The sequence below is a fragment of the Perca flavescens genome, chromosome 6 (genome assembly GCF_004354835.1).
Source record: "Perca flavescens isolate YP-PL-M2 chromosome 6, PFLA_1.0, whole genome shotgun sequence".
NCBI classification, from domain to species: domain Eukaryota; kingdom Metazoa; phylum Chordata; class Actinopteri; order Perciformes; family Percidae; genus Perca; species Perca flavescens.
In genome coordinates this window covers 23,698,604-23,712,336 of record NC_041336.1, presented here as the reverse complement: position 1 = coordinate 23,712,336, position 13,733 = coordinate 23,698,604, and the positions used below count along the sequence as shown (strand labels likewise).

Genomic DNA, 13,733 nt, shown 5'->3' with positions numbered 1-13,733 from the left:
AAGTATTTGTAGGACTGAACTGCACCAGATAGTGCTGCATCAGGTGTGTGACTGTGATGGAGCTGAAAGAGCTTTCAGGAATGTGGGCTCCCACATTCTCCACTTTTGAACAATTTGAAGAAACCCCTTAAGTAAATTCAGCAAAACAAACAATCTACAAGAAATTTCAAGAGTGAAATTAGTGGAAACAGGGTGTGCACACAATCTGTTTTTGTACACTTGATTTAGGCTCAAAAGGACATTTTGATATTCAAATGGGGTGATAATGAGGTAATAAGCCAAGACAGTAAAATTGATTGAGAAGAATTAGGAAAATTATCTGGAAGGGAGCAATCTGCAACATAAGTGAGCCTTATTCCAGGGCTTATTCCACTAGTGCTGTTACAATTTAAGGACTGCCTTATGATATATATATATATATATATATATATATATATATATATATATATATATATATATATATATATATATATATATATATATATATTGCCAACATGTATCCCCTGTCAGCCAGTACTTTAATATATCCCTAATAAGACATTAACAAAATTGTGGCCTGAGTAGGGCATTAGACTATATTTTGCAGTGTGTTGTCTAGCCCCCTTCTTCACACCATCACATTTTCTTCACCTCAATGATACCTTTGATATTTGACTTACCAGTACTCTGGATCAACTAAAAGACTCTACACACCCACGGTTCACTCTTTCCACTTAATTAGTCTGGTTACATTTATTTTTCAGGACTAAACTGAAAGACTGTAGCAGACTAAAGCTACTGTTTGTAACCGCACGCGTGTGTTTTAGCAGTGTTGAAATGTATATATATATATATAAAAAAAAAACACATTAACAACAAAATCTTCCTTTAAAAATTAAAGATTATCCCGGTTTCTCCTGTCCTCGCTGACGTCCAGGTTTCCCAGTAGAACTCCATTAAATGAATTCGGTATTACCTCTGATTGGTTCACTGCCCAAAAAAAGAGACGCTGGTAATAATGATTCACATCGCAATGATTCCATTAAAACACTCACACCCACACACGCACAAACACGCACAGCTACTTGAACCCTTATCTCCATATCCCTATATCTCCATATATAAAAGTATTTGCAGAAGCAGTTACTTGGCAAATAATTTACAGAGATAATCACTCTTGAAAACTTACAAAGAGTTGACAGATATCTGTAAGTTAGGATGGTCTAATATAAGGCATTAGAGAAGAGTCAAATATAAAAATATTTTAAATGAAAAAAAATATTGAAAAATGGATTGAAACATGCCTTAATAGGGCAACAAGTCTCATTTCTGTGAGCCTGCAGGGCCATGGCACCTTAGTGACTCGTTTTTATTCTCCAAACACACACAGAGGAGAACAATTTATAAACATAGTGTCTCACACACACACAGAGACACAGACACACACACACACACACACACACACACACACACACACACACACACACACACACACACACACACACACACACACACACACACACACACACACACACACACACACACACACACACACACACACACACACACACACACACACACACACACACACACACACACACACACACTCAGCTGTGTTTGTAATAACCCAATACTACTTTAGTGAATACAAAAGCAGAGGGAGAAATCACTGCATGTCGGGCAGATTGGAAAATAGTTGCCCCTCTGGGTTCTACTTTGTGATGTTGGGAATCATATCAACATGAACCAACACACACTTTCCCTTTGTGTCTTACTATAATGTAATTTGGGAAATGTTGTCTTACCATTTGTCCGGCTGGACCGATCTCTCCTCTCTCTCCCTTCTCCCCAGCAGCACCCTGTAAAACAAACAAAGTCATTACATCTCAGCTGGACCGGTGATCACACTCATAGCTACCAAAGGACCGGAAAAACCAACATCAGTTATCTTAATAAGATGCTGGGCTGCCACAAGTCCCGAGAACAGCTTCAGCGTGCTTTGGATCCTTCAAGTGTCTGGAAGTCTATCTGAGGCACACGTCAACATTTTGACAGCTCAATACTAAGTCTGTCTAATTGCAGACAGTTTGTGACCTTACTGGAGACGGGGGAGTGGAATGGCAAACAGCACACTTTCTGTGACTGTTTCCATCATAATCTAATGCAGCAGTGATGCTTGGCAGTAACAGATAATGTCATTCTTGTACCAGTTTTATTTCTTTCAACATTACATTTTTCATATTATACTTTAACGCATTCCATCTAAACATGACAGCCACAGTTGTTTGTTTTAAGAGGGAGAGGTAGCTAAATAATGCACACAGTTTCTTAATGTTGAAATTATCAGGTAACTATGGAAATGGTGCTGGGCGATACATATCGTAAAAAGGAAATAAAAATATCATATATAGTTTTATATATTGTTTTTATTGCAATGTCGAAGAAAACAGCGGCAAACTGGTGTTACAGCAAAATTTACTTGGACAAAGCTTCATGTTCTGATCCTTCTACGTTATGTTTATTTTGCACTAAAGTTCTTAATACAATTATATAATACTTACTTATTTTTAATTTGTCAAGTATTTAATTCACACAGGAGTATACAAAAATAGGCTTTACCAGGTGGTTATTTCATATAGACTATTTATTTATTGAATTACCAGAAAACATGCTATAGCTTGATATATATCGTAATCGAGATACAAAATGATCTATTATCGGGATAGAAGAGTTTGGCCATTTACAACATCATCCTGAAAGGAAACAGAACAAAAGTTAATAAATGACCTATGCTCCCCTAAGAGCAAAATGGGTTAAATAAAAAGAAAAAGATCGCCCAGCCCTATGCGGAAATTACCAAGCTGTGCCGTTGCACTACTAAAAACATGACATTATACAACCTTTCAGTATACACACACATGCAAAGTCTTACCGGGGGGCCCTGAATAGAGAGACCACTGGGTCCCTGAGGACCTGGCGGCCCTGGGGGTCCAGTAGGGCCAATCTCTCCCACTGGACCATGAGGTCCCTGTGAAAACAACACAATGGATTTAAATGTGTCAAAGTTCATTTTTTTTATAATAAATGTTTAAACAACATGAAAGAGAAATCCTTTAAGTGCTCAGGAAAAATGAAAATGTGAACATCTTCCATCCCATGAGCAAACTCCCCTCTAAATGAAAAACATGATGTAATCAAAAACTCCTCAATGCCTCATCAGCTCATTAATATCACATATTCATGAAATGCATTTTAACCAAATTCTGTACGAATTCTTCAGTAACAGCACTGTGGAACCAAAGTAGCACTTAAAAAGAAAGATACAAATATCAAATCTAATTATATATGATGTACATGACAATTCCAGGTCTTAGCTATACAGTTTTAGTTGTTATTAGAACACTCTATCTAAATCTAAATAATGTTTAATTGTTTATATGACAATGTTACGCTTATATATTCGCTGAGGTAATTGATGTGTTCCCATTTCCTCAAAGGCTGCAGCTACTCAACACATACAATGTCCATCAAGTTAAAACTACAAACTCTGGTCAACATCACCACTACACGCTTGGGGGGCTTTTGCTACCATTGGTTGCTCGCATAAAGAGATCTACTACAGGAAACAGATTTAGACACTCGTCCATCCATCTGTAATCAGGTTGTGCCGGTGTAGCGACTTATTTGATGCAAGCTACAGACAGTGTTCCTGCAGTAGTAGTCAGAAAAAAGGGATTCCAGTAAACGGCCACTGATTCGCAGAATTTGTAGCTTGTTGGCTCAGCAGCAGCCGTAGCCAAAGTAATCTTCACACTAGCTGTATTTATTGTTTTACTATTCAACCATACAGTTACTGGCTTCATGTCTTTCTTATCCATGTAAACAATCAAAAGAAATGTTGGATCAGATATAAATGAATGGAGTGGGAAACAAAAATAAACATAGGACTGAAATGTGTTATGTCATGTTTAACTAAATGATAAATTTCACTTGAATATGGCGCTGGACTACTTGAAGAGATGAATCAATTTACAGATAACTGAAATTAAATTACTTAAAAGTTTATTTTAAGAACTGCACCAGTTATTTTCCCATTCATCAGTGATTATCCTGTAACAAGTAATGCACCCAAATTGATTAGTGAGAATGAATAAGGATGAATTCATGGAGGAGCTTGTCTCATATAACAGAATAATCCAACCATTCAAATAAACTTGGCTCTAGCTAAGGAGATACAAATGCTGCTGAGCTAAGACAAGTGTGATCTGGCAGGCATGTATAAATATATAAGTGTGTGCTGTGGAGTATGCGTGTGCCAGCAGGACAGAAATCCACATCTCTCTCCAAAATTAACACAATTACAAATATAACACATCTGGTCTGTATTGCAAGAACACTGAATGAGTTTGATCCTGTCTTTGTTTCAGTCTTGGGATGTGTTATGTTTTAAGTTCTTGGAGGGCCACTTCATGTACTGCACTTGATACACTGTCACTCTACTGAGTCAAAGTAGGACACATGGTTGCTATGGTTGCTTATTTTCTTGATTGACAGCCCTGCGTGTCTGAGCATTAGTGGCAGGACCCCTGTTGCTTCTTTTGCAAAAAAAAGAAAGGCTTCCTAACATATTTTCCTGTAATTTAAAATTAAATCACAAACATAGGAACTGGCTATTGGTAATGATAAATATCCAACAGCATCGGGCATTGTACTGACCGCCACAGCTGGATGGTTTGTAAGAGTTTGGAACGTATTGCCACAGCAAAACAGTAGCAGATGCAAATTCAACAGTAAATCATTCATTGTCTAAGACAGGATTGGCTGGAACTGTCTACTAAAAAAAAGAATTAAAGGATAGTAACAGTGGCGATAGGAGTCTGCCTCAAGTCTGAGGCCAAAAGGAAAATGAGGTAGCCTGGAAAACTGATATACTGTAGGCTTTTCCAAAATGACCACTTCTTAAGCCCAAGGGGCTTCACATCTAGTCTGTAGGATGGAGTGGGCTGCTGTTGAAAAGGCTCTTTATTTGTGAGTCAGGGGCATTACATACTCTAACTTCTTTCCTTTTATTGTCTAAACGGGATGGGGGTTGTTCTGTCCCTAGAGGTAGAGGTTTGGACCAGCATGTTCATATAATGAGTAAAATGTATAATAAACCAGACTGGTGGCTAGTCTCGTGGGCTCCTCACAACAGGGCGAGGTGTGATCGCTTCCAGTTGCAAACGCCTCTTTTACCTCACGTAGATTTAAATCAGATTGAACTGTGAAAAGTGAAATTATGAGGCTCTCCAATGCCCAGCCAGTTTGAGAAATCCAGTCTGACCAGTCTGTTACTTTTAGGGTGCTTCTTCTTCTGCTTCTTCCCCAGTTGGGAACATGTGACTCAACCATATAAAGGATGCAAGATAGACACAATTTGAGACAAATGATGTGCTGAAGATTTTTCAGAAGAATAAATGGTCTCTGAAATTAAGTGCATTTTACTAACCGTCACTCCTGGCTCTCCTCTGTCTCCTCTGGCTCCTCTTATGCCTGGACCGCCCTGAAACACAGGCCAAACACACACACACACTGTAAAAACAGCACATAATCAGTGTTTGCAGTTTGTGGGCCTAGAAAGAGAGTGATGGCTAAGAAACATGCCTCTGCAAAAATATGTATTCTTCAGACTCCCTTTTAAACATGGTAAATGGAGTTTCTTTGATATGAATGGATTATGAATTTGATGGACAGAGGCCAACGCTGTAAACTGCCCCTGTGAACTCTGCACTTTACCACGCTACATCTGTATGTAAGTCTGGAGCTGTAAACCTCGGGCTGACCCCTCTAGCCATAAGGTTTATACGGGACAAACCACACACATCTGCTAATCATTGGCTCATTTGGGATACATCCTCTTCCTGTGTTTGCTTAAAAAGGCCTCCCCTGGGAACGAGGGGGCGACTAGGTAGTTCCTACAGTATTTAGGGGACAGAAGGGGTGTTTCCAAGAAGGGCGAGGAATATGAGAGGAGACACACAGATGTGGTAAAAGCAAATAGAAATGGAATTATTATATGCTTGTTTTTTTATCAGTTTCTATACCAGATTATATATCATTTTATTAGATGTGTCATTTGATTTATTTCTCAATTTATATGAATGAAAAGTCAGAACCCACCAAACTGTTGGCCCAAGTCTGAAGTGTGACACTTTGCTTTACCATTCAGGAGTCATTAGCTTACAACCCATCAGCATCCATCAATGGTGGAGTGGTGCTGGGAAAGGATTGCTTAAAGGCTAGTATGGAGAGGAGGAAGGACTACAGTAACCAATACATCTATGGAATACATATGGCATGTGCAAATTCAAATAAGGAAGACTTTTAAAAGGCTAGTGGAGTTTACCCAGAAAAAGTGAGCGTCATGCGGCGATGACAGTTAAGTTTAAGATACATATCGGGGTTTGGATTTAAACACTCCCAAGGAAGGAGCGTTTACTGGTTGAAAGTATTTTGTTTTCGCAGCGAAGTGAACTCCGCTCTATGGCTTGGAAGCGCTGTGTTTTATGTTGACACCATGTTGAGCGATTTCATTTCGAGATTACTTTCCATTGGATATTGAAGTTCATAAATAAGTCTTTTGACCATGGCTGGCCGAGGGGTACTATCCATGGTATTGAAAGGGGGATTTGATTCTTGCATGTTTTGTTTTGTTGTGCGTGAGGAAAAAACATCCCGCCCTCTGCTTTTTTCACAAATCGCACCCTGGAACTAACAGTACTTTTGAATGAAATGCAACAATTGTGCAATTGTAAGTTCATGTTAAGAAATTAATACATGTGTTATTCAAAATTATTGATTGTGTTCGTCAATTTAGCAATTTGTCTCTGCAAGATGTTTTTTAATGGATTTTTGCAAACAATGTGAGCCCATGACTTGTCGGAGGTCGGGCAAACCTGCAGAGAAACTCAAAATTAGCTTTCAGTAGCAGCATTACAAATAATTGTGTTTGAATTTTTCACGGGCCTTTACAGTAATGGTGATAGAAAAAAAAGTACACCACTATTATCTTTCAAATGAGCAATTTGATGCCAAAGGCAAATTTACATTTTTAAACAACGATCTTGAACAGCATGTGCACAATTCAATCTTAACAAAAGGAGATGGCAGGCAGTGCAAGTCTTGTTTTCCTTAATATCAGATTGATTGCTGAGTGATGTTAGGTATTGAGCTGAGTCTGTGCCAAATCAGGCGACACAGATTGCAATTCAGCTGGGGCAATCAATATTATTTCAAACATGACTCAAAGATTTACAAAACTGAAGAGGCCTGCTGCTGTGTGAGACAGAAAAAAGACATGCAAGCACAGAAAATTATTCTCCGGAAGGAAAAACAGTGTTTTGGATGGCAATACTAAGCGTAGAGCAGATTTCTTGCCAAAATACAGTCTGTGTAGATATATTATAGACAAGAGTGCATATATTCTGTTCAATACCAAGACTTTCTGAAGAAAACAGGCACCTTTACCAGGACTGTTTGAGCTCCATTAATCTCTATGATCAGATATTCTGTGTGTTTAGACACTGCATCAGGTATCCCCATATATCCAGGTTTATTTGGCTTTCTTTACACTCCTTGGCTCATAAGAGTGAGCAAAGTCTCAGCAGCACAACAACAAATGTTTACAGTGAAAGTCTCAATCTGTTGATTTTGAAAGTTTTGCTGTCTGAAGGAAACTTGTCTTCCACAGGGGATACAATACAGGTATTGTGTTAACAACCAATACTTCCTTTTCATCCTTCCTCAAAACCCCAATGACTACAGTATATTATGCAGTTTGAGCACAAAAGTGGCTATGATTTCACCATTAAACCATTCATCTACGCACATATGCTGCAGTTAAAATGTGATTTAAGAAGCCTATTTAATGCCAGTGAGAGAACAAGACAGAGAGACACAGGTACAAAGAGAGAGGCATAGTGATAATAAAAAAAGAGAAAAGAGCCTCAGGCGTGTGGATGAAGTCGAGGTAAAAGAGAAAACAGAGAAAAGAAGAAACAGAAAGACAATGAAGAGGTGAAAGCTATACAGTACTGCTATTGATCTGGCTTGGAGAGAGAATGAGTGAGAGAGAGAGAAAAGATGAAGGTCACAGAAGCAACGCACAGTATAGAGAGTACAGGAATATGAAAAAAATCCAGTCTTTAATTTTTTTAAGTCTTCAATATGTTTTCTTCCTGGTAACAAGTCAAAAGATAAGAGCACGAGATTAAATTTTGTGACAATGTCTTCAAATTAAGCTCAACTACCGGTAGTTTAAATGAAATTCTTGAACCAACTAGCAACTTATCTTGCATTAGAAATTAGAGAAGTTTTGGTGCTACATTTTTCATGGCTTAGCTGACATTTGCCTGTAGTATACAGTATGTTTCTGGTATACCGATGAAAAACATTAAAAGATTAACGAGGAACAGAGACATAAACAAAGAGACGTAGAAAACTTGAGGGGAGGGCTGTGGCCTGTGGACATAACCCCACAGAAGAGTAAGTGGATCTGGCTCGTCGAACAGGGCTGAAAATTGGGGGGATTGTAATCGGCTGTGATAAATGGAATCGCCATATAATTACTTTCTCAAATTATACTGGTGTTGATCCACACCCCTCTTGTGCCCTCACTACCCAAGGGTAGAGACAGAGACAAAGAGAGAGAATTTCAAGAAGGGAGAGAAACCGAACGAGATATTGTGGAATGGGGAAAGAAGAAAGAAAGGAATGGAAAATGCAGAGTGGGAGATAAAGAGAAAGAAAAAAGAAGAGAGAATATGGACAAACGTCTCAGGCTGTAAATGAGGTCATTTACTTGCTCTGAGCCTCTATCAGGTTTTACCTGCTACTGCGTGAGAGGAATACAGCTTCTCTCTCTAACATACTGCCACCACAATGAAAACACCCAAGGATTTGTAAGTCTACATTTCACAGGTTTCATTAAAACATTAAAAAGTCAGTGGCCAAGAGACTGTGTACGGATAATAAATAAATTGAGTATACACTAATAAATGCACTTTTTGATATAATGTGTCTCTGTGGTATTTTTTAGATTGTGTGAATAAATTGTGTTTTTATGGTTTCTGTGTTCTTATATTTGCAGATCATATTACCTCAAATTTCCCCTTGAGGGAAGAAGAATTGACCGAGCTGGATTACATTGATTCTTTCTGTCGCATTCAATTCCACAACAGGAAAATTAACTTTTTACTAAGCTGTCAGAGTGGCTGTTTGACTCTGAAATTCTGGAATAAATACAACCTTTTTACTGAGAGTCTAGATACTCAAAGTGAATAACGAATGTATTCATTCTCTGAACGAGAAAGTCTGTTTATGTATTGAGGTATTTATACCATAAATACCTCAATACATTATAGCTATAAAGAGTTCCACACAGGTCTGTGGAAAGACTGATAAATATGGTATTCATACTGGATTGAGCACAAGAGTCTGAATAAGTAATTAAATGAAAGAACAAATGACAGAATTAATAAATGAGTGGGCTCTTACAGGGGGTCCGGAAGGTCCTGGAGGTCCTTTGCTGTCCTGGGAGCAGGTACAGGCATGAGGCATGGAGGGGCACTGCTCCTCAACTCTCTGAAAACAAACATACATTGAGTGTACAGTGCACTTGGTCTGTATTCAGGCAAGATGTGAGCATCATCATTTAAAACTGAAGCTATGTACACCGCGAGCTTGCCAGCAAACAAGATAACGATGGTAAAACATGCTCATTGCTTGCAAGCTTGTCTCAGGTCTTTGACTCCCAACTGTCTGAGCTTGTACTTGCAGTACAAAGCAAATCAATGTTTGCTTGGTTCCTTTGACTCCTGATAAAATATATGATCAAAATAAAAATTCACTTGTGTTGAAAGTTAGAATTACACAGAGTTTATAAGATTGTATTATTCTGGGGGTGTTTCTAATATACTGTGGCCCTTCATGTACATAGAGTGGACAAAATAATTTGAAAGTCAGTAATGCAATCCAATACCACCACTAACTACAGCCGAAGAATTCCCACTAAAATGAATCAAAACTTTTCTGACCTTTTTGAATGGCAACAAAAGCGTCTAAAAAAATTGCGTGAATAGATTCTATCAGATTGCAGAGCTGTACGTAATTAACTGGTAACTCAGTGTATCTGTTTGTTGCGTGCGTATGTTTCATGACAGGGGTGTTAATTAATAAGTGGTGCCCTTATACAGGCAAGCTCAGACTTGTATATACAGTATGTAAGAGAAAGACAACACTGGTCATTAGGTGCATTTCTATCACATAAAAATAATTACGCACCTGACCACAGACACTATTAGCGGCAGCATTTCTTTTGCCAGTGCTAATGACAGCCATTCATACAGATTCCAAGTAATTTATTTTATCATTCTGGTTTCATCATAACTCAATATGACTGTATCCACAATTATCACTATAATTATCTAAGGCAGTAATATATAGAGCACTAAATTACTATACACTCAGAAAGAAGAGGCAGTAAAACGATGTGATAAAGTGTGTGAGCATATGTGTGTGAGAGAGTATATGCCGTAGATGTGTTAAGTTTCTTACCAATGCTGGCAGTTCGCAACACTTATCTCTGCTGGCCCAGGATGTACTGCAGATGATGTCAAACATCTGGAGCTGGAACTGTAAACACACACACACACACACACACACACACACACACACACACACACACACACACACACAGATGCATTAGTACAGTTACACACACACAAACCAATTCCATTAATACTGCAATAACAATTTTATCAGTTGACACATTTCAAAATGCAGAAGTATGAAAGAGACGTTACAAATGGATTGTAAACCGTGGTATTTTGTAATGATGTGGTTTTGTGGTGTTTCTGTGTCGATAAGAAACAAGAACACAGAGACTGTTTGTCTGCTTACAAACTAATGACCAGCTGAAAAGTGCTGGGAGATTTGTAAAGTCCAGCTGAACTTTAATAAACAAAAGAATGTTCAGTCTTAAAGTATAGAGCTGACTATAAATTAGGTCATAGGCACAAGTCTGATTCAAAGTTTATCATCACAACTAACATACATTATATATATATATATATATATATATATATATATACTGTTTTTATTAATTTCATTAGAATGGCAGTTTCTTGTAGCTACATTTCTAACTATCCAGAAACCAAACTTTATACACATACAGTATATTACACAGACAACTCAAACTATGGAAAACTCCCACTTAGACTTAATGACTGTGAAACTGTTTTATCTAGGAAGTTAAATACATACAGACACAAACACACGATTGCAGACTTGGATGAGATTCTGTCGGCTTGTGGAAAGCTGGGCTTTTATAACGTTTTTTTTTTCTCTGCTACCGTTTCAGTTACACAATCATAATCTTCATTACTTTATTTCTAGAGAAGTATTCTGTATGGACACATTGTACTTGCTTTTGGCCCTATTGGCCTTAGTTAAAAAAGGTGCAGAAGTCCCAAGGCTAAAAGCAGCCAGTGGACTCTGTCACCTCATCTCTGTCAAATGTCATATCTAAAAATGTATGACAAAAAAATAGAAATTTGACTCAAATGTTTTTAATTCCTAAAGCTTAAAGGCCTGCCCTGCAGCCTGTGTCAAACAGTCTTAGGCTGCATTCACACCAATTCAGGCAAAAACATCAGTCCTCCCATGCATTTGAATGTGGGAAGAGGGTTTAGACTGCGGTGGTGGGGACCGCTGGGGATGGTGGGAAAAAAATCACAACTTTTGGAGAAACGCAGCCCGACGTCATAAGTAACCTACATCCAATCAGACAAAACACAATGAAGTGGGGAACACAATGAAGACACAAATGGGCCATTAAATGACACACCCACACCGTTGCACAACCCTGCGCTAATCGCCGCAACGCCTGATTTGGTATAAATGCAGCCATATCCCAGTAATTATAGTGATTCTATTACAACACCACAGGGGGTCTTAGACTTTAAAGAACTGGGCAGTCTCAGTCAAATTGGAACTAAAGTTGAGACCTGAAAGATACAGACTTACTGTGATCAGTATGGGGCTTTGACCCAGATTCATAGAATAGCTGTGCTGGCTAATTGAAATCTTGAGAAAAGCGTCACGATTGTCATTATATGATTTAATTTATTCATGCTGATGTACTGTCACTTTTGTAATCCTCTAATTCACCTCATCACCTGAAAATCCACAGGCTCAGCTGTCATCATGAACGGGCACACCATTCCCAACTTAAGAGTCTCCAGATAACAAGAAATGTCGCTCGCTTTGGAGCCTAAAACAAAGTAGACTTCACTTCTGGACAACTGATTACACACAGTAAAATTTAGTAAACTGACGCCAGGTATAGCTACCATTATGGTTTAATTTTATAAGTAATTACTTTCTGCAATGTCTTTCTTTCCAAACATGACAGACACAACATGTTTTTGAATCAATAACCATTACTGGCTAGTAAGGGACAATCGGGTGAAGAAAATTTAATATTTTCCTTCATTCACTTCTTCACGCAGAATTTTCCAGCTGATAATTTTTTTTTGGAGCAGCTAAGGAGTATACATTTAATAATAGCCGTGCTCAGAATTCCCAGAAGCCCAGGATAATATCTTACCTTCTCCTTTGCCTGCATGTGCCAAAAGTTTTTTTGACTGCTTGTGTTATCGGTAGAGCACAGCTAAAGAAAGCACTTTTTACATTGCCACTTGCAATAAATAAAATGAACTCCCCCTGTGACTCACTAAAATGTATATACATAATGGTTGCCATTTTATAATCCACAATGTATGACACACACACACCTTTCCCACAAGGGACAATTATATTATAATTATAACAGAATTTGATTTGTTCTCTCTTTAGCTGTGGTTTACACCATACAGATATGCTGTGGAAGAAATATTGAACACAAGCATTTTTTCAAGGAATATGTGAAAATGCATGTAGCTCTAACTCGATTATACCGACCATCCCCCATATTCTACTGCCCTGATAACATTCTTTTTCTTCCTGTATGGAGGACACCCATCACATTTCCATGACCAGTGGGAACCCTAAACATACAGGTATGCAATCACCCTCTCTTCAGAGTGCACTTAACAATGATGCAGATAATAAGTTATACTGACTGGAGCAGAGTTGTCGCGTCTGCCTCTGGAACGAACCATCCTTCCGAGGATCTCCACTCCATCGGTGGTAATGTTGCCAGCAGCACTGATGGATTTTTCCCCGACCACAGAACAATCTAACACCACCTTCACAGACGTCTTGCTGATGGTTACATGGAGCTGCATGGAAGAGAGAGAATACGGTGCATTAGATTGTAGTACTTCCCAAACTAAAGCTACATCAAAGACCCGTTGAGCAAATAAGATGTGAAAATGTCTTTATTATTTTAGGACGTATTTTGTCTCAATAGTGAATCCTTGTTTAGTCTGTATTACCCATGATTATTGTCTTAAATATATAACCAGACATAAACACAAACTGAATAGATGTAGTCAATAAAACAGAGTTGTGACATAATTAAGTGCAGCATTTTCAGAGGTCTTGTATCTGTGATCAGCCAAAATACAACCCCTTTTGTGTGTATGTGCACCAACAACAATAGACCACCTCTTTACTGACTAATCACAGTGACAATGGGTTGCTTTGCTTCTGTGTTGTTGCTTTTTTTTTTTTATAAACGAAGGTTAAAAGCATTAAAGCACACAAATTGGCCC

General features: G+C 38.3%; 1 protein-coding gene across 2 annotated transcripts in view; it reads right to left on the bottom strand.

Moving 5' to 3' along the window:
* Nucleotides 1-13,733, bottom strand: part of col14a1a (collagen, type XIV, alpha 1a) — a 131,978-nt gene that overhangs the window by 23,738 nt on the left and 94,507 nt on the right. For both annotated transcript variants that reach the window (XM_028581088.1, XM_028581090.1), the window contains exons 34-39: nucleotides 13,140-13,298; nucleotides 10,573-10,650; nucleotides 9,514-9,600; nucleotides 5,468-5,521; nucleotides 2,912-3,007; nucleotides 1,785-1,838 (exon numbers count right to left, since the gene is read on the bottom strand). In XM_028581088.1, coding sequence (XP_028436889.1) covers nucleotides 1,785-1,838; nucleotides 2,912-3,007; nucleotides 5,468-5,521; nucleotides 9,514-9,600; nucleotides 10,573-10,650; nucleotides 13,140-13,298 — 528 coding nt within the window. The remainder of the gene's footprint in view (nucleotides 1-1,784; nucleotides 1,839-2,911; nucleotides 3,008-5,467; nucleotides 5,522-9,513; nucleotides 9,601-10,572; nucleotides 10,651-13,139; nucleotides 13,299-13,733) is intronic.